At 36.9% G+C, this 27,733-nt stretch overlaps 1 protein-coding gene across 2 annotated transcripts in view; it reads left to right on the forward strand.

The window, feature by feature from the left end:
* Positions 1-27,733, forward strand: part of LOC107666540 (S1 RNA-binding domain-containing protein 1-like) — a 76,731-nt gene that overhangs the window by 40,735 nt on the left and 8,263 nt on the right. The window contains exons 17-20 of one of the 2 annotated variants that reach the window (XM_016457929.1): positions 12,736-12,842; positions 14,606-14,773; positions 16,195-16,347; positions 26,057-26,241. In XM_016457929.1, coding sequence (XP_016313415.1) covers positions 12,736-12,842; positions 14,606-14,773; positions 16,195-16,347; positions 26,057-26,241 — 613 coding nt within the window. Of the gene's footprint in view, positions 1-12,735; positions 12,843-14,605; positions 14,774-16,194; positions 16,352-26,056; positions 26,242-27,733 lie in introns of those variants that run through there. The other variant, XM_016457931.1, reaches the window with a different exon arrangement.

Below are 27,733 nucleotides of genomic sequence, written 5' to 3' on the forward strand. Positions count from 1 at the left end.
TATATATATATATATATACAGTATGTATAAAACACTAAAAACTAAAATCAATTGTTTTAAATGCTACACGTAGTAGTAATACAGTATGAAAACAGATATTTATTTTGAGATTTACTAATTATTAGTACTAATTATTGGTGTTTTTAAATATTAACTTAAGTGAAATGCAGTTGACGGAAGCAATATACATGTAAATAAATGTGAATGAGCATGTACAATTAAATAACATAATATTATTTCACAACATATAAATCCAACAGAGACAATACAGATAGATAAAATATGATAAATATGGTACAGATATAGTGTATATCTCCAAATAAAATATAAAATGTTATATAAATAAAAAAATATTTGGTAACACTTTAGTATAGGGACCAATTCTCACTATTAACTAGTTGCTTATTAGCATGACTATTAATGACATATTAGCTTTTTATTAGTACTTATAAATATTCTGCATGACCATATTCTACATCCCTAATCCTACCCAATGCCTAAACTTAGCAACTACCTTACTAACTATTAATAAGCAACAAATTAGGAGTTGAGGCAAAAGTCATAATTAATGGTTTGTTAATAGCGAGAATTGGACTTTAAAATAAAGTGTAACCAGTAATTCCTTGAATAATTTATTGTATGAAATACAGTAACTTTATGAAGTGGGTGGAAGCTTTTGCTGCTGAGCTAAATTTGAATCGCTCTCTATCACCTTCATAACACTTTTGATTGCACATCACCCTCTATTGTTGCTTGTTTTGTCCTGACATTCCATTTAGTCGAAGTGGGTGGGACCTCTAAAGTTTAGGTTTATATAGTTAACTGTCAATCACTGAGACATAGGTGGAGAGTGTTCAGGTTTCCCAACTGCTTAAAGGTCCCAGAGGGCACATTTTACCATTTTACCCAGCTGTGAGAGAAAACACCATACACACCCCCGGATATTAAGGAAACTGTCACTCCCCTTGATGCACTTTCCCGTGTGTTTTTCAAGTCCAAACATTTAAACCAACAATAAACCCTTTATTTATTTAACCATTCTTTATTATTACATTGTTAATAATGAACACTTGCAGAAATATGCATATGTTAGGTTGTACTTTAATTTTGAATTACAAAATAGGTTACATTTAAATGTTTGTTCACACAAGGACCACTATTGATCACACAGATAAAGCTTTAGTATATAGTATTGTTTTCACACTATTTATTGCATGTTCAGAACACCAATAAACAATCTCTTTGTAAAAAAAAAAAAAAAAAAAAAAGTTTTCGATGAAGGTTGTGTAGTGAAAAAGCACCAGTGATGTCACTCCTGAAGGCTTTCTCTATTTAATGGGCCTGCCGAGACTGCTCCCTCAGGGTCAAAAGGAAGAGAGCGAATGGTATTGACTGACAGGTGGCTGATTGACAATGATTGATAGCTGAGTCCTTTTTTGCGTGGGAAAAAGGAAAAGTTATGCGCTCTGCTGAACACCTTTCATTTTGATCATGTCTGATCTAGCTGTGTTTGTGCATGATAAATCTTTTATTATATGACTTTTAATTCATTTTCTCTCCTGGGTCAAGTCTACAAGAATTATTCTTTATCTTTGTTGTCTTATGGCTGTTCACATTTGTAGCAAACCTTTGAAAGAAGACTAGCGTACGTGTTGTTTCTCATGACTTTAGTGGGTGTGTCCAGTAGTGCAGTGTGCGTGGGTGCAGCTCTCATGTTCTGTTTGACAGGTGTTTACTGACTCCAGACCTGGTCTCCAGGCTTCACCTGAGGTAAAGGAAAGATGGAGCAGAGTGTAGGTGAGAAAAGTGTCAGAATTAGTCGTTAAAATGTCAGCCCACTGCCAGGAAACTGCATCATCTGATTTGCTGCCAGAATGCTTTTTAGAATTCATGCATAATGTTTTTAGTGGAGCAAAGCAAGCTTTGAATAATTATTATATAAAAAGTGTTTTTAATGCCTCGAAAAATCATGGAAATTTCTGTCGTGAATATGTATTTATTTTTTCTATTAATGCTTTATGCTAAAATATTTAATTGACTAAATTTTGAGCTTATATAGAGATTTGTTATTTACTTTTATGTAATCAATGCTTTAATCTGTCAGATTGGTTCACACACTTATCTGATTGATTCATTAGCAAACCAGAATCATAATGTAAAAATGCTTACGCTATAATCACAAATGACTGAAAAGATCCTGGAAAATTCGTTTATGGATTCAATGATGAATATACACTACTGTTCAAAAGTTTTTATTTTTTTAATTTTTTATTAAAATGTACTTATTTATTTTTAATGAAGTTTGCATTAAGTTTATCAAAAGTGACAGTAAATATATTTAGAATGTTACAAAAGTTTATATTTCAAATAAGTGTTTTTTTTTTTTTTACTTTCTATTTAACCATTTCTGACAGATATAAAAAAAAATAAAACATTAAAAGAGAAAACAGTTATCTTTCCTATATTTTTGTTCAAATGAAGACAGGTATTGATAGCATAAGAGATTTAAAAATCTCAAAATTTTGAACGTTAATATACGTTCAAAACAACTGCTCTAATCTGTCAAATGTGCTAACAGATTGATCTGAATTACTTGCTGGTGAATTGGATTGAATCACAATGTTTGAAAAATTCTTATTCCATAGTCACAAATGACTAAAGATCATGGAAAAGTCCTGGAAAATTCTATGGTGAATATACCGTTTTCTTTTAGCACCTATAACGAATCTGTCAAATGGGCTCAAACTGAATCAGAAAAATAAAGTTATCTGAAATGTCTGGAAAGATTGCAAGTCATTGGTCAAAAAGTGTAGGAACCTTGCAGATAAGTCTTTAATACTTATTGCAAGATTTTAGGATGTCTGAGATTAGTAACTTGCAACTAAATGACCTTGCAGGTAAGACAAGACTGCACATTTAAAAATCTTATGTCATAGGTAGAAATTGTAGCCTGTTTTAAGGATGATTTAACATAACTTCTGCTCTGTCAGGACTCATCATTTCTACGCTACTGCCAAGACGTCTTTAGCCATTTTCAGATGCCTTGTTTGGAGCTTTTGTGTTTTGCTGAAAACGTAGGTCTCTGGTTACACAAGAGGCAGAGGTTTGGGAGGTATGTAAAGGGATCTCCCCAGTCAAACATCTTTGTGTGTTCAGCGCTCTCTGGGAAGTGTTTTCAGAGCCTGCAGCTGGTTAGATCTGCATTGGGTCATGAGGGCGGGGAAAGGAGAGAAGAACTGATTGACATCTCAGAGTGGCAGCTTTTCGTAAAAAAAAACCCTGTTAACTGGGCTGAGTGTGGACAGACACACTTTGTTCTGGCGCTGGAGCCTATCCAAGCCAAACAGGACCTCGCACCTGAATTTAATCCCGTGGTTTGTGTGAGCCTGTGTGTTTTTGTGTGTACGTGTGTGCATGACTTGGGTCGGAGACCTCGCCGTGGCTCTGCTGGGCTTGGTGAGGCAATGTAATTGCGTATTTGTGTTACCACTGACCCGTCCCCTACTCTATACCTGGCATGTCGGGGTCTGGGATATGAGTCTGTTCAAACAGAGGGCAGGTTTAAAAACTATGTTAACTCCCACCACATTTCTTTATCTATTCCCCAATGCTTTAATTGAGTTTTGGTTGTTTTGTCTTCAGGGTTACCACACCACTAAGCCATGTCAGAGCTTAGCTGTCAGCCGCTCTTCCTACTGTGAGCGAGGACCAGAGAGTGCGGCTCGTGTGCGTTTGAAGACAGATGGAAAGCTTAATATCGGCTTTAGGCGAGCTTGGTCTTTCTCAGGCCCTGCTGGAGATGATGGTTTGATTCTTAACGTATACTCTACCAGATGCTGCTCAGTTTTACACTCGCTAATCGAAATGGTTATGCAATTTTAGATATATCCAGTAGGATTGACAGGAGATTGGAGAGATGAAAGCTGAAGCCTTTTTCAAGAGCTACTGCTGGAAACATTCAACGTTTCTAGGTTGATATCTTAAATATGACCGCAACCATTTCAGCCCATGTTTACTTTCTTGTTCAGCTTTGTTCAATTTGTCTGCAGTGATTGAAGTGTTTTTGAAGCCTTAAAGGGATAGTTCATGCAAAAATGAAAATTATTTTATTATTTTCTGACCCTTATATGCAGTGTTGGGGAGTAACTAGTTACATGTAACGGAATTACGTAATTTAATTACAAAATAAATGTAACTGTAATGTGTTATAGTTACTGAGAAAAATGGTAACGATTACAAAAGGGGTTACATCTGAATATTTTCACACACACACAGATTTGATTGATTTCTTTACCAAATTGAATTGACTGCTTTAAAATATGAGACACCAATGTTTCAGGAGTTTAGGACACAGAATTAGACACATGCTTATTTGATAACTGTATTATTTCCTATTTGGGTTTATGTATACAGTATTCTTTATTTTTTAAGATCAGCTGTTTTTTTCAAAGGCATAGTTAGATGCCAGCATTTCCTGTCACAGCAATGCAAAGATTGGATTTCAAAAACAGTATCATAACTATTAAACTGTTTTATGATTTTAAATCTGTATTTAACCTCAGAACGATCTCAATGTTAAAAGAAGTCCTAAAGTCTGATTTTGTGTGTTAATTCAAGTGATGAAGGATTTTGAAAGTCTGACAGTAATCAGTGTTGAGTACTACTGTAAGGTTATCCCAGCCTGGTTTAAATGTTTCAAAATGATTAATAGTTGAAAACATTCATTAGAAATTTAGAAAAGTAGTCAAAAAGTAATCAAATGTATTCAGTATGACAGTATATCAGTTACATTACTTTAATAAAGGATAACACTTTGTTACATATACTTTTATAATACGTTACATGTACTATTATAATAACAATAAATGATGCATAATTACATGCAAGTAACCCTAACCAAACACTAATCCTAACCCTAAACATACAGGGCTCGCAAAATTTCAAAATCGCTGGTAGCCCTTCGGGCAGACATTTTTCAGATTTTAGTATCCCAAAATGAATTTAAGTAGCCCGAATAAAATAAAAAAAAGACATCGGCTGAGCTTCACTGCGGACAAATCAGCATGATTAAAAACTTCAGTGATTGCTTTTTTATTTTAAATAGCAAGTCAAGAGAGTAGGGGTGCAACGGATCACAAAACCCACGGCTCGGACCATATTGCATTATTTCAGATTTTGAGTAACAGATTGGGTCATTTTGCAGATGAGCAAAAAATATATGGTTCTTTATTATTTAAATAACAGAATACTTCTTTTGATACCACAGCAAAAACTAGTAGCATATAGGGATGTAACGATTCACTCAACTCACGATGCGATGCGATACGATTCACGATACTGATTTCACAATACAATTTTCTTACAATTTTTCTTTTGAACAAAATGAGATTTAAGACAAATTATAAATGAAAAGGTGTCCCTTTTATTATTTCTCCAACAAAATGCTGCACATTTCTTTGTGAAATTGAAATATGTCAAATAATAAATCTAACTTGAAATGTTTTAACAAATCCCAAATCAAATAATAAAATAATAATACAAATAAAATAAATGTCTTCATATAAACAAACTAAGGCTTTGGCTGTGCTTTTTCCATTTAAAATCAGAGGCAACCACTGCTAAGACAAAGATGCTAAATACATGGTATTTAGATTGCAATACTTAACACATAACCGACTGTGTTTACGAGAATACTTGCCGAGAGTTATTTTGAGATAATTTTTTGTGTATGTGTTCATTCAGATGCAAATATACTCGAAAGAGGAATCAATTCTGTGTACGCGTATTGTCTGAAACGCGGCACTCTGTGTGCACTTTGAATGAGTGCGCACAGCTCCGAATGCGCGTGAATGGTTTAAAACACTAGAATGTTTAAATAGGCAAGACTTTAGAAACACGTGCAAACGATCAACTACGATCCGTTTTACCCCTACGAGCTAGTGAACAACAGAAATCAAGGAAGGAATTTTATATCACTGTTCAAGATAGCCCGTCGGGCAGGGCGGTGATACATTTTGGTAGCCCGACTGGAAAACACAATAGCCCCGGGACGTCGGGCTAGCGATTTTGAGAGCCTTGTAGTAAGTACATGTAGTTAATTAATATTACTCAGTACTTAAATATATAATTACATTGTAACAAGGACACCTTAAATAAAGTGTAACCTAATTAATTCATTGTAATAGTTACACTACTTATTACATTTTAAATAGGGTAGCTTGTAACCCTCCCAACACTGCCCTTATGTCATTTCTTTCTTCTGCAGAACACAAAAGATGTCTTGAAGAATGTTGGTAACCAAACTGCTTTGATGACCATTGACTTCCATTGGACAAAAAAAAAAAAAAAAAACATTTCTGAAAATATCTTTCCACAGAAGAAAGTCATACTGGTTTGGAATGACATGAGGGTGGGTAAATGATGCCAGAATTTTAATTTTTGGATGATAATTTTAATTCACTCTTTACTGACCCTGCATTGCCAGACGGCCCGACAGTTGATACAGATCATTGGCCGTTCTCTTGTTCAATCATATACCATTCATTTGACTTTTTCTCCCTGTATGTGAGGACTAATATCGCAGTAGTGGCGTCCCGCCTCGTAAATTAGTGTACCCTAGCACATAGCTTCCTGGAACAGCCTTTAAAAATAGATCTGGGGGGGTCGTGATGATTGATGGCTTTCTAATGAGTGTGCATTCCATCAGCAGAGCTCCAAACTGCCCGCAGGCGACACTTTTTGGGTGTCTTCCTCTATCAGCCTGCTCAAGGACTGTGAGAATTTTCGCTTCATCCGTGCTCAAGGTGGTTTATACAGTCGACCGGCTGCCAAGTACTCAAAAGCTAACCTTAGGGTTTGGGAGCAGCTACATGGGAACCTGTCCACACACTTCTCAGGTTGCATCCGGCTATTATGCGGCAGCAAGTTTTTGTACGTTAAAAATAAGGAGTTTGTTGTGAGAAGTACCTTGAGCGTGCACTGATTTATTGATTATCAGCAAGCTCTCAGTGATTGTAGCATTATAATCTGTTTGTGTACAATAGTGAATGTGTTGGTTGATAAGTCTGATGAGTGACTGTTTTGAAATCACCATAAGCATCATATGGGAAAATGGCATTAAATTGTTTGAGTAAATGAGGATCATTAGGAATGATTGGGCCGCCGTCGAATATCTCAGCTTCTGCCTTCAGGCTTCAGTGTTTGTTTAGTTTTCATGTTTCATTTCAACACATGCGTTCCAGTAGTGTACATATATTTCTCACCTCTCTAAGGTTACAAAGGAAATGTGTGAGAGATTTTGACAGAATATTACAGCCAATGGTGTTCTCCCACATGAAGGCTGTTTTTGTGCAATAAATATTTTTGGAGGTCTAATATTACAGTTGTTTTTCCAGCATTTGTGTATCACTGACTAGATTTAGGAGGTGATACTAAAATAACATTCATACTTTTTTGACTATTGGCAAGTTGCAGTGAACCGCAATAACCACTAGAGGCGATATTACAAAAGAGTTCTGGATTTCTGAAAGCCTCAAGACAGATCTTTCATTTTTTTACACTCACACTTACTCCCAGGGGATGTCTAGTGCTGAGATCTCAATGCCGCTACTGTTTTTTAAAACCATTACTAATTAAGTTAACTGAAAGTTTAAGAAAATGCACAACCTGGTGCAGTGTTATGATGATAACTTAAAGATATTTGTAAAGTGTGATTCTCTTCCAGTCTGTGATGAATGCTTTTCTGTCTTTGCTTGGATAAGATTACTCCATTGTATACGGCTAGACAGTAAATGTTATGACACAGATGTCCTTGTTCCAGTGACAGTCATCCAGATCCTGTCAAGTCAAAACACACATTCTGCTCTTTGCTATAACCCGCATTGCTCAGCCACTTCACTTCCTAGCAGTCACTCAATATCTCAGTCATCCTTAACCCACTGAGATGTTACCATTGTGCTGGTCTAAACCATTTATATTTATCTTCATTCAGTCATATCTAATAGGACACTATTCCATCACTCTGTTTGTCAACAAAAAACTGAGCCTTAAAACCTCATCTCCATTGCACTGCAGTATTTATATATGAGGTACCCTACCTGCAGGAGTCCATAATTTTTATTTAATTTCATTTAATTTAATTTACTCTGTTAACGAAGAACTGAGCATTAAAACCTCAATTCCATTTCACTGCAAAGGGGTCATATGATGTTGCTAAAAAGAACATTATTTTGTGTATTTGGTGTAATGAAATGTTTATGCGGTTTAAGGTTAAAAAACACATTATTTTCCACATACTGTACATTATTGTTTCTCCTCTATGCCCCGCCTTTCTGAAACGCGTCGATTTTTACAAAGCTCATCGGTCTGAAAAGCGAGGTGTGCTGTGATTGGCCAGCTATCCAGTGCGTTGTGATTGGCCGAATACCTGAAGCGTGTGACGGAAATGTTACGCCCCTTACCGAAACACACAGCGTCACACACAGCGGGCTTGAGTGAGCGGCGGCGGGCTTGCGGCAACCCCATGTGACGATCCCGGGCTGGACTCCGCTTCGTCCACGATGAAAGCTGATCCGGCGATCCACAGCGTGAAGTTGATGTATTTCCTCAGCGACCAGCACGGATCAGCTCTAGGCATGACAAAGCGGATATCGTCTTCTTTTGGAAGGCCAAACAAAATAGTTTCGCTTTCACACCGAAACACAGCGTCTCCACGACATGGCGGCGGCGGCAACAACAATACTACAGCGAGAATAAACGTTACACCTTCTTTATTTGCGTGAACATTTGGGTGGCGTTATGCAAATCTTCCCACATCGTGATGTAGACATGTGGGGGCGTGTTTAAACGAGGCGTTTTAGGAGGGCGTGGACCAGTCTTAACTTTTATAAAGAATATCTTTTTGGGTTTGAGACTTTAATCTTTGCAACTTTAGGGATCTTATCTATTCACGAACAGCTTGTAACACTCCAAAGAGAAAGGAAAACTTGAAATCGCATCATATGACCCCTTTAATATTTAAATCAACCCATGCACAAAATTCTTTCAGCCATCAAAGAAGAGGAAAGTCTGCTCATCCCATAATATCTCTTATCACACCTTTTCTTTGAGTGTTTTGGTGCCTGTTCTCGACGGACATGTGTTTTGTGGACAAACAGGCAGATCTGCTAATGAGTTTACAAGATCAGATTTCTCTAGGCAACAATATTTGTTTTGAGGGTGATTTTTTTTTTTTTTACGGAACATCTGCTTCTCAGACCACTTTGACATTCTCCATGTTTTTGGCCGCATTTTCACAGTCCAAACGCACTGCATTTTATTACATTGGAAAACAGTTCTTTAGCACATTGCGTTGCTCTATGTTTAATGTGAAACATGATTGCCATGGATATTAACAGTCAGTCTTTAAAAACTGAATATCCACCATATATGTATCCTCCAAACATGCTTAGTTATAGAATAAGGTTCTCTACACTGTTTCATGTTTACTATTCTTCTCATGATAAAGCAAGTTGATTTGTAAAGTGTCCCAGAATGATTAAAACAAAAGATATTGGGATAAAGTATCCCGATTCACACCATCTCAGACCCACTTCTTACTTTTTCCCATTGGTTGTGTAATTTCAAACACTAACACTCTCTGAAAGTAAACCACTGCGTCCAAATATGAGGGAAATATATCGTTTATGTCTATGTTTATTATTTCTGCCTGTTCTTGTGTTAGTGTGTGACTGTGTGTATTCGTGTGTGCACAAGGGAGGTTGAATGTGTATATTGAGTTAGCTATAAGAGGACCGTGGGCTTCTCGGTCTGTTTAATATACTGAATTTGTATTCACACAAACACAATGACACACTAGTGCACGCAAAGACAACTTGAGAGCATTAGATCTTACTCGCACTGTAAATTTACACACAGAAATGTACACAGAACTGACAATACATGTCGCACACTCCCAAACCACCATAAACTGTCATTGCTGTTGGGTTTTCCCCTAATTAAAAAGAAAATTAGAGAACACAGTCTTTTGACCTCTTGAAGTTTCTCATCATCCTTTTACAACCATAAACCGGCTGGTGTTTTAGAAGTCACATGCTCAACAATTCATCAAAAGGGCTTTGAATCTATTTAGGTCGTAGATGGAGTCAATGAGCTATTTGAGTAGTTTAACTACATTTGTGTTTTCTAAGGTGTTGAACTCCCATCATGTCTATTGCTATAAATGGTTTTATTTTAATTGTAATAATTGTTAGGTACAATGTAGGGCTGTCAAAATGTCTGAAAAACTAAATTCGAATTTTGTACTTGAATATTATCAAAATTCGAATTATATTCGAATTTAAAATGCATAATTTCAGTTAGGGTGAAGAAAAGCTTTTGGCTTCTCTCCTGAGGCCACAAGAGGGCGCATCGAGCAAAATATTACTAATGCACGTTTATTCAAAGCATAAGAAAACATGACTATCTGTGAAAAAAGTGCATAATGTTTAAAATAATGTTTATAAACCAATTATAATTAATTAAGTTGCTTAAACGACTATAAACAAAACAGCATCATGTATGTATTCATAGTTTAATACAAAGGGCCGAAAGCCAATCACACAGAATACATTTTTCATTTAAAAACTTGAGATGCAGTGGGATAGGGAAAATTAAACCCTGTCAACATGTTTTCTCAAAGTTGAACTTGCATTAATTTTACATGGCTTTCTAAACATGTGGCTCTTTTGTGCGAGGCGCGAGTGCAACGGTGATGTCCCTCTAGAAAATGCGCGAAATATGCGTTCTGTGTGAAAGGCTTGGTTTCAGTTTTGACGTAAACAAGATCTTCTCCATTCTCTTTTCCCGCAATATTTGTCATTAACAACACAGCAGCGCTGCATCTAGTGGCTTCAACTGGATAGGCTAACAAAAACATTATAATGCAACGACACTTACATCGTCATCGCATCTCGTGCGCCACTGATAAGGCTGCCTCCTTAACGCACACCTAAAATTCGAATGCAAAAACGTTGGATGTGGATTTTTATTTTAAATTCGACGAATATTCGAAATTCTAATTTTTTTTTACAGCCCTAGTACAATGTACTTATTGTGTTCATGTTGAACTTAAAAATGCTGCTGTTGAGGTGGTACACGGTTAAGGTTAAGGACAGGTTTTGGTGGTCTGTGGGCTAAGAGTGGGCTAAGGTATAGGAGTACAGTCAACAGGGTAATTGCAGATCTAACTACAGAAATTAATTACAGATGTGATTACAGAAAGGTATTTTTAAATATAAGTACAATGTAAAAACATGTATGTACACAATAAGTATAGCAACTGCCCTACTGTACTTTTTTTTTTCTCGATAATCCATTTCACTCTGATGTATATTAAAGCCCGTTTCCACCACTGAATAAAAAATAAAAAGGTAATTGAGTTTTTTTTTTATCTTACAATTCTGATTTTTTTCCTCAGAATTGTGAGATATAAACAAAATTACAAGTTATACAGTCAGAATTACGAGATATAAACTCAATTCTGAGAAATTAAGTCAGAATTGCAAGATATAAACTCACAATTCTGAGAAATTAAGTCAGAATTAGGAGGTATAAACTCACAATTCTGACTTTTTTGTCTCATAATGTCTCATTGTGTGTTGTGCAATTGCGAGTTTATATCTCACAATTCCAAGAAAAAAAGTCAGAATTGCGGGTTTTTATTGTGCATCTCTGAGAAAAAAGTCCGAATTGTGAGAAAAATAGTCAGAATTCTGAGAAGTCGCAATTACTTTTTTATTTTTATTCAATAGTGGAAATAGGCTTCCATAGGTGTATGTCACGATACGAAAGAAAAAAGTCTATTGCTACTTCCATTTCATTGCAACTTTAAATATGAGTAAAATTATATGTTTTTCTCCCAAGCCACCATGGTGAACTGTAGCTAGTACATGAAAATGAAAATCTTGTAAAAGTCGTAATGAGTTCTTCCAAATGAAGAATTGCACATTCTTCTTAGCAGGTCTCAAGCATTGGTATAACTTCTTCCATATGGATACTGGTCTCAATGCAAGACAGACAAAGGCTTGTCAGAATTCCCTGCTTGCTCCTAATTTTGGTCAGTTTTGAATTTGGCCTTGTGGTTTTCTTTGCTTTGAATTCCATCTCCATTTTAGAAAACCGCCTCCTAAGTGTGAAAAGTTCGGCTGGATTAACTTTATCAATTCCCTGCACTTAATGGAAAACCCCTGTGAGAGGACTTTGAAGTGTCACAGATGCTTTCCAATGAAAACAGCCTCAGACCTTCTCTCCGTGTCTCTTGAGGCAAAGCAATCCACTGGCTGCCTTTTTATTCTGCCGTCTCTTTTTTCCCCCTCAGACCAGCATGAACACCGCAAAGTATTTAGGGTTACCGTTTGATTGCCAATGACACAACGTTGGCCTTGCAAAGCTGCTTGTTTTTGGAAAGTGACTGAGACAGCATGATTTGTTGCTGAGATATCTAATAGATGTAGACTTTCTTGACATTTCGAAAGACACAGAGTAGAACTTTTACTGTTTTAATTATTTTCAAATTAACCGTAGCGATTTAGTGAACTTTTAATATATGTCAAAATTGCGATTGAATCAAGTCAACATACTAGAAAAAACATCTTCAAGGTGTTTGATTTCGTTTTCAGAGCCCAGGTCAAGAACAGAGCCCTTCCTTTTCCTTTCTTGCACAAACACACGTTCTAAGACTGTGGTCACTCTTTCCAGCACGACGTGTCACAGAGTTTGCTGAGGGCAGCGCTGGATGGGGTGGTGCAGGAGTGTGTGAGCTTCGTGGGAGTGGACATCAACATCTGTTCAGAGACGCTGATGAGGTAGAGGCCAAATACTTTCCAGCAGGAGTCACAACATGGCAACTTCTCACTCGCCTCCCCGTTATTGCTTAGCGCTCTGTTTAGTCTGACACCCTACACGTCGCGCACACACACACACACACACACACACACACTCAGAGACGCACGCACTGTAACATCTTTTCACATCCCCACTACACACAAACATTGTGATCTACATACACAAACATTGCCGCTCGCTAACATATACACAAATTGAGATATACTGCCTCGAATATTAGTCACATAAACTTACAGAAACACTGAAATGTACACATTCATTACATCCACTCGCTCTGCCTAATACCTTGTAGGATTTCATGAGTAATTGCAAATTGTTTGCAGTACGGAAAACAGTGATTTGGAATAATATATTTCCGGAATACAATCAGGATCACGTCTACATGCCCCTAGATGTGCCTTCGAAATGTTAGCTTTCATTTACACAGCTTATTCTTTTTTAAAAAAATCCTTCGTTCAACACTAGAAGTTAGTATAAGTGAGTTAAAAAATATTTTGATGAAAGCAGGTACACTTTCATGTTTCGTCAATGCATTCATTCAGATACATGTAAGCATTAGAATGAAATACGCACATTTCACAAATATCAGATTTCTGTATTTAACTCTTTAGGATTATGCCTTTGACTTATGGTGTACTTAGACACCCATACATCACTATACTGAACTGGAAAGCTGTGTGATCCCATTAACATGCAGGGTTAAATGCTCGTGAGGTAGGCTGGGATCAGGTCATCTGTTTACCTGACTTTAAATGAGCTCTCAGTACCAGAGCTCCAGACGATGTGTTCGTGGCTCCAGTGTTATTCACCCCTTATTTATAAGTGATGACATATAATGTTTACATAGCTGCTTTTAGGGGAGCTGCCACTTCGAATTGCCCATACCGCCTCACAAAAAAAATTGTCTCAATACCTTTCTGTTTTGTATGGAAAGGTCAAAAAGATTATGAGATCTTAGGCAGCCATTTGGTAATTCTGCTGGAAAATGTTCTCAATATTTTACTAATATCGGACTTCATGTTTGTGAATATGTACGGATTACATAAAGTATGAAAAGAAATTTCCATGGCCTTGGGTGGACTTTTAAAGTGAAGCTCTTGATCCAGGATGTGTGGTTAATGATTGGTATTGACGTATAAATCAATGACTAATTCCAAAAACAAACAGGATTTGAACCGGCGGGAAGATGTGAGAGATTACATGTAGGTTTTTTGGACCGAATAACTGTTATATCTGACTCAGGAATCACTTAAATCACTTAAATCTCATTGCGACCTAAGAAGTTTCATTGCGTAAAGCATAAAAGGTGTTCAAAAATAGCAAACGGTGAGAAAAATAGCAAAACTTGCTAGCCTAGCACATTAGAAAAAAAACTGAAAAATGTAGAAAACATAACATTTTTAAATCATATATGTTTTGAATGCTCTTTTTTTAAGGTACAATTCTCACTATTAACAAGACATTAACTTTGACTTTTGCCTCAAAAAACTTCTAATTTGCTGATTATTAAGAGTTAGTAAGGTAGTTGTTAAATTTAGGTATTGGGTAGGATTGGGAATGTAGAATATGGTCATGCAGAATGTGTCCTTTACAAGTACTGATAAACAGCCAATATGTTAATAATAGGCATGCTAATAAGCAACTAGTTAATAGTAAGAATTTGTCCCTATACTAAAGCATTACCGATTTCCCTTTTTTTAAATGAGGTGTTTTGTTTTATCAGGCACATAGCAGGTCTGAACGCAGGGCGAGCACGCAGTATTATGGAGTGGAAAGAAAAGAACGGGCCTTTTCTCAACAGAGAGCAGCTGAAACTGGTCAAAGGCCTCGGTCCTAAGAGCTTCCAGCAGTGTGCCGGCTTTATCAGGATCAACCCTGAGACAGTACGCAGGTACACGTCCAAATCACGCCACTTCTACAGTTACATGCTTTTGCACCAAGCTGCCTTTATATCATTTAGGGGGTAGTGGGATAAGATGTGTCGCCCCCTTAACCTAAAATAATTATGCATTATTTTTATCATATATTGTATCATATATTTATAAAAGGCCAGTGTGTAAAATGATGTAAATTATTTGTCTAAACCTTAGCTGCAAATTATAATATTAAAAATTTTTCATTTTTTGGTTAACGTGTCAGTGGCTTAACCAATAGTAATGGTGGGCTTTGCCTCCAAATGGAGAAAATACAATTATTAATTCATATTAATTAATAAATGAATGTAATTATTATTAATAATAATTATTAATACTATTAATGCCACAGGTGCTATTGAAAAACTTTTGACTGCATTAAAATGTTCTAAATATTAAACCTTTCCCTGGCTGACTGATAAAAATAGCTGGATTTTCTGCTATTTATACTACTTATTGCAAATAGTGGCAATTATCTGCACCTCAGTGTTGTAGTACATTATAAAACAGTATGCCGTAATAACGTATTGAGTGTAAATTATAATTTTAATTCAAATTATTAAATGGATGCCACCTTATTGGGACAATAAAGCCATTCTTACACCTACCCTATCCCTACCCGATATTTTGTTTTCAACTTTTAGATTATTTCCTTAATTTTTATTAAAAATAAATGCCTATCCGATGTGATATGATATTTGAAAAGGGAGGGGAAAAAATCGGATTTCCTTAATTTTTATTGAAAATAAATGCCTTTCCAATGTGATCTGAGATTTGAAAAGGGAGAAAAAAAAAGTTCGGTAAAAGGCGGATTCGAACCCGGGTCGATTGCGTCAAAAAGACTATGGTACGCACTTTACCATCTACACCACTGAAGCTGACGATTGTCGGCGCCTTTTATACTGTTGACCTAACACACGTTTGTGGGTGGAGCTACTGTAAATAGCCTCTGCCAACAAGGCGGGCTATTTGCACTTAGTCTAAATAGACACTCCAAAAATATAATTATTGTGCAGCAAATAAGGATTGTTTAATGAATAATTTTACTCTTTTACTTATTTTCTCATTTATATTAATCTTTTTGGGGCAATGTGAGGCAAGTTGTATCACTTGACCAGTTTCTTCTCATAATTTAATGGTTATATGTAATAGACGCTTTCATCTAATCCGTTGATTAGATGAAATAATCTTATACTTATTCATATGTATTATAATGCATCAGGATATCATCAGATATATCTAATTTCTTGTAGAATGCAACTAAAAAGTGACACAGCTTACCCCAATCTCTAGAAAATGAAGAAGAAATACTTACAATTTATAGGTCATAAATCACATGTAAAAGCAAATGTATATTTCAGACATTTTACCCTCAATGTTTTTGTAATTTTGCTTCAAGCAGTGTCTGTTCTGGAGGGAACGAAGACCTCAAGGTTCCTCTGAAACAGACAGCTGAGAAGAAAAAAGTCAAAGGCTCTGGGAGCACCTCTAACCAGTTTAACCCACTGGACCAAACCTGCATCCATCCCGAATCCTACAGCATCGCCTTGAGGTGAGAACAGAGCGTGGCACTAAACTATCACGTTATTGCACTACTGCAGATGATCATTGGATCTGCTTAAGGATTGACCCAAGTGGTAACAAGTGTTTACCTCAAGTGGGAGCATCTGGTCTTGTGTTGCTCAGTGTGAGAGTTGTGCGAGCTGCTGGCGCTCATATGAAAAGCACATTCAGCGTGTGCTCCGCACTCTCTGGCAGTGAATGACGCTCTCCCCGCAGCTGTGCTGCTCAAGTCTGTTTAGACTACTCCAATCTGACACTTGTGCCTGTTGCTTCCAGAAGACGTGCGCACGGATGCCCTGTGGTTTGGATGTGCTTGCGTGCATGACAGTGCAAGTTAAATCAAAATCAGTGTGTGCATGTGAAAGAGGTTTTTGAAAATTTAATATGAACCGTGGGCAAGGCATTCATCCGCATGCTGTGGAATTTGGAGGATTTATTGGTGAATGGCAACTATAATTTAGGAACAAGACATTCATTCACTGCCTATTACTCACTTTTTCATTTCCTTCATAGCTGATGTCGTACTTTGGCTTCAGTTGTAGCACAGTGTGTGTACTTGTGCAATTACACTTCATTTTGTGACTTTGCATGTATATGTGCAGTTGTGTACAAACATCTGAGACCACACTGAAAATCTTGATTTTTTTTCCAGTTAAACCTGGAAATAAACAAAGTTGCCAAAAATGATTTTATAAAAAAGTAAAACAAAGAAAGTTATGACTTGAAGAAATATTGAAGTTTCTGTACTATTTGTAGGCCAGAATTTTATATTGAATATGCATTTGATATTGTATATTATAAATTAAGTAGAATTATAAATTAATAGAATTAAAATATTTATATATTATTTAAATAGAATTAACATAGAATTAAAATAGAATTTAGATAGGTAGATAGATAGATAGATAGATAGATAGTTTGTAATTTACAAATCATATTGCATAATAATCAATATAATATTTAAAAAATGAAATTAGTATGAATTAAATAGATTTAAAACTGAACATGTTTTCACTGCTGGTCTGAGACTGTAGACACCTCTGTATATACATGTGTGAATCGTATACGTGTCCATCCACTCCTTCTCTGACTGATCTGTCGTCAGAGGCGCCTTTTAGGGTTAGAGGTCTAATAAAGCCACTTAGGGGCATGGAGAGGGGGAATAATCATCCTGTCATATCCTCCCTCCTCTCCTCTCCTTCTGTTTGTTTTCATTTCTCTCCGTTAGGCTTCATTTCCGACTAAACCAGGCAGAAAAGCCTCCCTTGCAGTCCCCTGTATTATCACCATTCTCTATCGTTACCAAATGCTGTGCTAATGGACGTTGCTCCACTCCAATTGTCATCATGAGCCCAGGCATATTTTTCTTGGAGTAACAGGATTTGATTAAACATGGCCACCAGCAGTGCTGAGTTGGTAATGTAGCGCCCAGCTAATGTAGCGGACTTTAAACAAGGGTTTCTAGGGGGCTTGGGAGGAATTCTGGGTATTGCTAATAAAATGTATCAAATATGTTGCGAGCTTCAGCCAGGGCTGGAATCATAAAGCTAATGATGCGAGCAGAACCGTCTGAGTGATGTCTTTATAATGATGATGACAAGCTTGACGTATTCCCAACAATCTGTAACCCATTTATGCACTGGGTTCATCACTCTTGTCCTCTGTTTCACCAGCTCATTCTCATTCCCTTTGCAAATTATTGGACAGGCTTTTTCACTTCCTCTCTCATTCTCATTCATATAAATGCAGCAGTTAATAAGAATAGAAATGAAATGGAAAAACGCCCCTCGCTGCATCCGTGACTGGTTTGCGCTTAATATTTTTGAAGTCAGGACAGGAGGTGGCTTAAATCAGTCACACGTTGTGCTTGTGAAAACATGCAGCTTGTCTCCCTCCATTTCGTGAGTGATTTCGTTGCACGTCGGCGCTTTGCGAAGCGTGGTCCAGTGGACGGTAATGGCGGATCATGTTGCTCTAATGTGATGAACTTGATACCCTTAGCCCCACCACTTCCCACTCATACACACACAAATACGCATACACAATATGTAGCACTGACCCCCTGATGAACCATCTCTAGTATTTAAGTATTAGCTGTGAAACAAAGGTTGATGTTAGCTCTTATTGAGACCTCCTACCAAAATAAACTCACTTTCACTTGACCAGTTTTCTGTGACGTGCCATTTTATTATAGCCAGTAACTGATAGCGCTTTCTTTGCTCTTCGGTAATTTGCAAGAGCATGAAGGGGAAGGTAGTGATTAACCATGATATTTAAAACATTAAATGTTGTGTTAATACTACAAGTGTGATAATATCCTAAATAATCCAGCGGCAATAACTATATGGGGTGTGTTTCCCATACAACGACGTGACTTGCTGATTAACTACCATAGTATGTTGGATAAATTGACCAACTAGTCTTGACTTTACCAATTTCCCAAAACTGTAAGTAACATTGTCACATTGTCACACCTTCATCGACACATGTTTGCCATTTTGTCATTTTGATTGTAAAAAAAACGCTGAGATTTAAATTCCAGTAGAAATGGGAATGTGTTGGTTTGTGTTTTTATATGTATTAACTCTATATTACAGGTTTTTAAACTATGGTAACTGTAATGTGTTTGCTAATGGCTTAGTCTTGTTTTATTGCAAAACCATCAGCTGAAGTCTATTGCAGATATAGATATTCAAACATGCATACTGTATATTCTTGAGTTCTCATGGACCAGCTTTCACCATTCTAATATAGTGGACGCCTTGCATATAGAGGCTCATAGAAACAACCACTAATGAGGCATCTGTTTATATACAGTAGTCAACATTTGAAGTGGAGCAAAAAAGTTAATCAAAGTTGACCTAAGACAAGAACGTATTTTGGTTTTAGGACAACTTTGATGAAAGGTTCTGATCCACTTCAAATGTGGACTATATAGCCTATCTATGGTTTCAACAATATAGGACTGTTGTTAATGACATGCGCAAATGGTGGAGTGATAATAACTACTAATTAATTCATTTGAGATCTCATAGAAGGTGCTGTAATGAACATGGCACCTGATGATTGCTTCACTATTTTTTCTTGCCCATCGTTTTTCTTTATTTGATGTTTGATTCATCACAGGTTCCCTCTTTTGTCATTTCCTTATGCATTTATGCACATGGGTACTCTTCAAAAACCATGCTGATTGTTAACATGATAAAATATATACAGTAGATTGAAACGGACAAGAGCTGTAATTCCAACTACATACGTTTGTGATGCTGTTTGTTAAAAACTATGGTTTCAGAAAAGATTGTTGAAGTATGCTGGTTACGACGAAACTTACAACCATAGTTAGCTAACGACATGCAAAAAAATTAGTTTGTCAGTGTTTGAGTTTTTTGGATTCCTTAAAAAAGATGCTGTGTTAGACACCTAAGTCTGCAGTATGTGCTGATCAACAGTAAGTTATATATATGCTTTTTGTACAGTTATGGTTATAAACTCTCTCTTCACTTTCTACATTACTAAAAACTCGAAAACACAAAATAAACAAAGTAAAAGATGAATTTAACTTATAGCATTATTTTTTTTTTTCAAAATTTCTATAGTTAAAGAGAGAGTTCACCCAAAAATTAAAATTCTGTCATTAGTTGCTCACCCTCATGTCGTTCCAAACTCATAAGACCTTTGTTTATTATCGGAACACAAATTAAGATATTTTTGATAAAATCCAAGAGCTTTCTGACCCTCCATAGAGAGAAATGTAACTGAAATGTTCCCAGAGCCAGAAATATAGTAAGGACATCAGTAAAACAGTCCATGTGACATCAGTGGTTCAACCGTAATTTTACGAAGCTTTTAGAAAAGAATTTTGTGCGCAAAGAAAAAGATAACGACTTAATTCGATAGTTCTCCTCCAAATCATGTCTTCCGCCATTATCGAGAGTACCTCTGCACGTAAACAACGCATGCGCGTGCTGCTGCTTACTATACGTTGAACACGCATGCACTGCGTCATGGTACTCTCCATAATGGCGGAATATGTGATTTGGAAGAGAAGAATTGTTGAATTAAGTCGTTATTTTTGTTTTCTATGCACACAAATAGTATTCTCGTAGCTTCGTAAAATTGTGGTTGAACCATTGTTGTCACATGGACTGTTTTACGGATGTCCTTACTACGTTTCTGTGCTTGGGAACATTTCAGTTGCATTGCTGCCTATGCAGGGTCAGAGAGCTCTCGGATTTCATAAAAAATATCTTAATTTGTGTTCCGAAGATGAACAAAGGTCTTACGGGTATGGAACGACATGAAGGTAAGTAATTAATGACAGAATTTTAATTTTTGGGTGAACTATCCATTTAACGCAATAATATCATTACCGTATTGCATAATCATGTAGAAAAAAATCTGATATTGTAGCAGCCCCAGTACTGATGTATAGAAATATTTCACTTGAATATAAAAATTCTGTCATTATTTGCTCGTCCTCATGTCATTTCCTAGCCCTGTGACATTTTTCTGTGGAACACAAAAGAAGATATTTTGAAGAATATCCTGGCCACTCTTTTTCATACGATGAAAGTAAATGGGTATGGATGCTGTCAAGCTCCAAAATGACAAAAAAGCACCATAAAAGTGCTTTATATGACTGTTGCACTGTTCCAAGTCATATGATATGTTTGTGTGAGGACTGGTCCACTGAAAATCTTGCTCTCTGAAACTTTTAAATCAATTGTGATATTGTTAGATATATCGCATCAGGTTTAAGGTGAATTATGACAATTGTCGTTCTTCAGTGAACTATTCCTTTGAGTGCTTTTCTGTCTTTAACAACCAAGCAACACACCTACAGTATATCCATTCCGGCGTTATAAGTGTTGCCAAGTGAGTCTGAGGAAGTCAATAGCTCTTCATCATTTTCAGTGCAGCATTAGTAACTCATTTTTCTCAGTCACTGAATCATCGGAGGTTTGATATCAAATATCTTACATTCACTGATGATAACGAATTAACTTCAGGGTTACTGCTAAGGGGACCACACGCTAAAGCAGCCTCATTGTGTCTGGATAGCCTCTATCTGTAGGCCCACCCAGTAGCTTACGGTGTGTGGAACAGAGGCCTCCTCCACAACTCTCCTCGGCGGAGCTGCTTTTCATTATGCCCGGAGGATATGGCCGACTCCGCTCTTCTGGATCCAAAAGAGCAGGAGCACTGGTACCCCCTAAACACTAACACACCAGAGGGTAACATAAGCCCAGCTGAGACCCCCTCCAGAAACCTGAGCCCTTGGGCCAATCGCCCGCCACTGCCACACTCACACTGTAGCTGTTCATAAATCACTCAGAGCTCAGCTCTCCAACCTCCTTTCTCTCTCTCTCCATCTCTATTCTGTCCTTGTGCCAACTCTGGCGCTCCAGAGGTACAGCTGGAGGGAAGCACAGTGTTCCTGACCAACATCACGGAAATCTGTGCAGGACCAGTGTAGGATGATGGGTAGTTGCCATTGGGCAATATGAGTGCTTGAGTAATTTGTTGAAATTGGTAGAAGTACAGGGCACAGGTATATGTGTGAAAGTCATTTACAAGCAGGTGTTGTCAGGACACTAAGCTTGTGTCTGACTTTTCAATTAATTTTCCACTGGAAATTTATTATTTTTTTTTTGTATCATTATTAACATTCACCATATGGTGAGCTAATGTGGAATGGAATTTTTGGTAATTTGTTTGCAGTTGATGTGTCTTTAGTTTTGTCATAATATACATTGTTAATCTGGTAATACTTTACAGGAAGGTTTAATTTGTTAATGTTACTTAATGAATTATTATAAACAATCACTTTACAGCATTTATTATTCTATGTTCATTTTAATTATATATCGTTAAATACATATGCTAATACATCTTTAACTTTTAAACTTGTATTACGATTATTTTTTGAGCAAACATGAATTAATAAAAAACTATAGTATATTTATAAATGAACCCAGATTAATAAATGCTGTAAAAAAAAATGATAGTTAAAGGTATAGTTCACCCAAAAATGAAAATTCTGTCATTAATTACTCACCCTCAAGTCATTCTAAACCTGTTAGACCTTTGTTCACGAGAGTACCACGACACTTATGCATGCATACCTCTGCTTGCAAACAAGGCGCAGCGCATTCGATTTCTACATCAGAACGGCAGCTCTTATTTTTGTTTTCTTTGCACACAAAAGTATTCTCGTAGCTTTATAAAATTATAGTTGAACCACTGATGTCACATGGACTATTTTAACGATGTCCTTACTACCTTTCTGGGCCTTGAATGTGGTAGTTCCTTTGCTGCCTATGCCGGGTCAGAAAGCTCTCAGATTTGATCATTAATATCTTAACTTATGAACTTCCTATTCATCAAAGAATCCTAAAAAGATTTATCACAGGTTCCACAAAAATATTACCAGCACAACTGTTTTCAAAATTACTGATTTGGTGCTCAAGAAACATTTCTTATTAATAAGATATTAGAATGATTTGAGGACTTAATGACTGACAGTTCATCTTAATGCTTTAAATTCAGCTTTGCCATCACAGGAGTAAAATACATTTTAAAATATATAGAAAAAGTTAAATTGTAAAAATATTTCACAGTATTAGTGTTTTTACTGTATTTTCGATCAAATAAATGTAGCCTTGGTGAGCATAAGAGACTTATTTCATAAACATTACAAAATTCTTACCATTTGACCATTAATGCTGTTCTTGCTGTGCAGGCTACAGATGCAATGTCACTTGAATGTCTCGGTTCTGTGGTTCTTTCATCGAATCTTTTACTTGAGAGACAAGCTGGAATTCATCCGCAGTGTGAAAGTTTGCGTGCGTGTCTGTTACTCTTTGCATTTTCATCACCTCATAACTCAAAGGCCCAACAGAGTCTATGATTACTTTTTTGTTTCACTAGATCTAGTACTGCTCTAGAACTGTTAGATGTTTCAATGTGAGCATGAAAGGCTGCTTATGGCATTCTGTGTTTATAGCTCAGCATTGAAAATGTATGGGTTTGGGTTTGTTCTTAGTAGGTTTAACTCTTACAAAACTTTGATGCAGAACTCTTCCGACAGTGTTTGTATGATAAGTATGATAACTTGAATTATGCAGCTTCAGCGTGTTGAGGAATGTTGTTACTTTTCACCTGTCTCCATGCCAAAATGGGGGTGCTTGAGAAGGGGTTAAACTTTAAAACGCCACCTAAGCCATATTCTTAATAAATGAGTGGATTATTCAGAATATATTCGTACATATGAATTTCTCGCTAAAATGATGAAGGATCTGTGTCTTGTCAATGTTTGGACACACACAGTTTAAAATTACACTCTACCAGCATCCGTCCTGTCAAGCGTACACTTTTTCAAGAGGATGAGTCGAGGAGGAGCAATGATCTGTATGTAAGCGTATTAGTGCTATGTATCTGTTTGCGAGCTCGGACAGTGTGAAATTGTCTGGATACATACAATAGAGCGAGTGTGAGTAGATTTGCCTGTCACTGTTGCTGTCAAGCCCTCTGTCTGCAACAGGAAATGGGTGGGGCTTGAACCCACCTGCCCTGTCACTCACACAGAGGACAGCTGCGCTGGCGTCAGGCTGTCACGGCGATGGCCATCCATCAGCAAGCTGGCTCAGCAGGTCTGCCCCCTCCTCTTGCCAAAACTCACATTCCAGTAATGCCCAGGACCCCAGCATTCCACAGCCACCTCTGGACAGTTTGACCCCCGATACAGGCTTGTTGCACACTCCAGGACATGTGTGTGTCCCCATAGAGGTTATATCACTCATTTGCACTGTACTCTGATGAGAGAACATTGTTTAGGCACTAACTTTTATGATTTTATAAGGCAAACTGAGGAATTATGGACTGACCTTTTATCAGTATGTTATATTAACATTTAAAGCAACTTCCAGATATATAATGTTGTGATGCCTAAATTCACTTTATTCCATTTAGAATTTTTTTTTTTTAGCAAACTAGTATAGAATTTTGACCACTTATCAGTTGTTATTGCCCATAATACAAAAATAATAATTGTTTTTTTGGTATCAGCCAGAATTTTAATGTGGGAACATTTCTTATGGTTGTGAATTTTCTCAAATGATTCCACATCAATATATAAACATTTGGAATTTGAATCTGTTTTATTTACATGTTATGGTTATTTTTCTGTTTTATATTTTCGTGAAAAAATTGAATTTTAATCTAATTATTCATAATTGTATTTATTTAGCAAGCATACACAGGACAAAACATTACAGACAAATGTAATGCTGTCTGAAAATGTTTGGCACTCTAAATTTTAAATCGCTGTTTTACTAATTGCAATATGAAATAATGGATGAATTTACAAAACAACGGGGGCCAAGAAAGCTGCACTGGTCTTTTCACGTAATCACCAGTGCTCTTTGGATATTTTGAGGTAAATATCAAACTGAGAAGATTAAATACTCCAAGGCACTCGCATAGTAAAAATAAAAAGCCTTTAATTAACTGGGCTAAGTCATGTAGATCTACACTTTGAACAGTTTTAATGACTTAGCCCAGATAATTAATGAATGAATTTATTTAAAATGTAATTATTTTGGTTTTTATTAGCTTACACATATTAAATTTAGTTACACATTATTCCAGGTTCTTCAAACAGGCATTTTAGTGATGGTTATGAGAAGAAATGTGTGTGATCTGTTAAGGTGGAAAATAAAGTAATAATAATTGTTAACAAAAGTTATTATAGAGGGATATTTATGGTCTGTAGTGAAGAAATATATGGGTTTCTTTTCGTTTCAGAATCAGCTTTCAGTATTTGAACTTGTAACAAAACTCTAAACTCTGAGAAATGTGGCATTAAAAATGGAAAGAAATGCCATGTAAGTTCCAAAACCAAGTTTTGTTAATTTGATGCTAAAGCACTAATCTAAGCAGCTCTTTTTTGAGATATCAGGAAAACCTAGAAGTGTCACCACTTTTTTTTTTCTAAAGATTCCCACCCATACATATGCTGTGTATTTACATGCATTTTTCGATTTGTAGTATATGTCCCTAACAGACCTTCTATGCAGCACAATATAAAGCTGAAGATTAACCACTGTCTCAGTGTTGCAGTTCATGATCACATCATGAATATAAAGGCTCATCCTGAGCCAGAGCTTATGGCCTGTGCCAAGTAATAGGCCATGTCTGGATCTTTTTTGCTGGCTGTGTTTGCGCTGTTCCTGCTTCACTGCTCAAGCCTCAGCACTAACCTTTTCCTTTTATGTATGGCGCTCACAAGGCGGTTAGATTTATGGAGGGAGACAGAGTCTTCATCTCTGGGACTCTAGAAATCAAGATTTAGGGCATAATTAGTCTCACCTCTCCTCCCCTATCTACCTCCTCTCCCAGTCTTTGCTCTCCTCCACTCCGTGTGTCGGCCTTCAGGCTCCTCGCTGGTGTCGGGGGAGTTCCTCCACGTGCACTGGGCCCTGAGAAGGGCTATTAAAAAGCCATTCATTAAGACACCACCTCCCATGGTCCTCAACAGACCTCACTGCCTTAACACAGCATCTGAAAGTGTATGTGTTTGCATGTGGAGTGTTTCTGATTAAGATTGAAAAGTTTACATAAGGTTTTATATTAAATGTCCTTAACTTTTTCTTCACTTGTCAAGGCAGTAATTGTATGTTCTTGCTCTCTTCATTTAGGTTCTTGTCTCAAATAGGGGGCAGTTTGGATCAGATGGGCAGCGCTGCACTCAGGCAGAGTATTGAGAGCAGTGTTAAGAGCAGAGGTCTAGATGTCTTGGCCAAATCTCTGGACACCACACCTGAGACTCTTCAGCTCATTGTGGATGGACTCACTCAGCCACCTGGCTTTGACATTCGTCAGGGTAAGAGTCTATCTATGATGTGCCCAACTTTGTATCTGAAGATTTATGCAGGGCTCATCGATAAATATTGCTCACTGACCCAGGCCACTTAACATAACTCTGTCACTTTCCCTTTTTGGGCCAGTGCTGTTCCCACTATCATATTCCTTGATTTTGTACATTCATTTTCTTGAAAACGGCTTATTATGTTCAAGTTCTTACATCATCATTGTTCAGCAGAAGTGTTTATAGATTTATGGAGTTACATTATAGCTGTGATTTCCAGCTTGACGCAAACTGCAAAAGAAAAATACATTTCTAAAAATGTAAATATATAATTTTTTTGTGTTGGTTCAACTACTGCCTCAGCAAAAAAGAAAAATGTTTTTTAGGCTTTTTTTTTTCCTCCTTAAAATAGTTTTTGAATGAATTCATACTATGGGCCAAATTTACTAACAGTTTGCCCCAACGCAAACCATCTTTTAGCATTAAAAAATACTGTCAGGATTTATTAAAGACACGCAGTGCAAAATTAGTACTGAAAAGGTGTGGATTTTTGTGGCTGAACATATTGCATATGCATTTGTAGGAGTTTCTCTTTCAGACACAAAATTTATGAGAAGAGAGTATTTAAACTGATTCATGCAACGCGATTTACTAAGGTTTGTTGTAGTCAATCAAATAAGCATGTCTTAACTCACTTTGCGCTTCACATGGCTGCGAATGTTGCTGCCAGGAGGAGGCACTGCAGAGAACAGAGAGACCGCGTGTAGAAGGGAGAGAATTTTTTCCACCTGTATTAATTTATTTTGAATGCCAGAGGAAGGCATCATTGGAACATGTCCTTACACTAATTTGCGCTGCTCTTGTTAGATTGCATTGGTAATTATGGAAATGAGATGTTGCGTCCATGTTCTTTTTAAAGGGGTCATATGATGCTGCTAAAAAGAACATTATTTTGTGTATTTGGTGTAATGAAATGTGTTTATGCGGTTTAAGGTTCAAAAAACACATTATTTTCCACATACTGTACATTATTGTTTCTCCTCTATGCCCCTCCTTTCTGAAACGCGTCGATTTTTACAAAGCTCATCGGTCTGAAAAAGCGAGGTGTGCTGTGATTGGCCAGCTATCCAGAGCGTTGTGATTGGCCGAATACCTCAAGCGTGTGACGGAAATGTTACGCCCCTACCACATTGTGATGATGCCCTGTCAGGCCGGAGCGATGATTCAAAAACATGAAAACCCATTATAAACGAGGCATTCGTTGCATCCAGTGGGGACATAATTATGGATTATAATGACTTATACTGTCTTTTTACGCATTGCGTTGCATCGCGCCGCGTAAACATAAAACCATGTCTGCATTTGTGATCGGAGAAATGACAAACAACAAGCCCTACTCTACACTGCCCAAAAAACTCGCTTTAAATATATAAAATATAAAAATTCTTTAAATTTAAAAAAGGTACTTACAGTCTTTGAGTCAGAACAGCCGACATTGTAGTCTACT

This window comes from Sinocyclocheilus anshuiensis, unplaced genomic scaffold (assembly GCF_001515605.1).
Source record: "Sinocyclocheilus anshuiensis isolate Anshui unplaced genomic scaffold, SAMN03320099.WGS_v1.1 scaffold63, whole genome shotgun sequence".
Lineage (NCBI taxonomy): Eukaryota > Metazoa > Chordata > Actinopteri > Cypriniformes > Cyprinidae > Sinocyclocheilus > Sinocyclocheilus anshuiensis.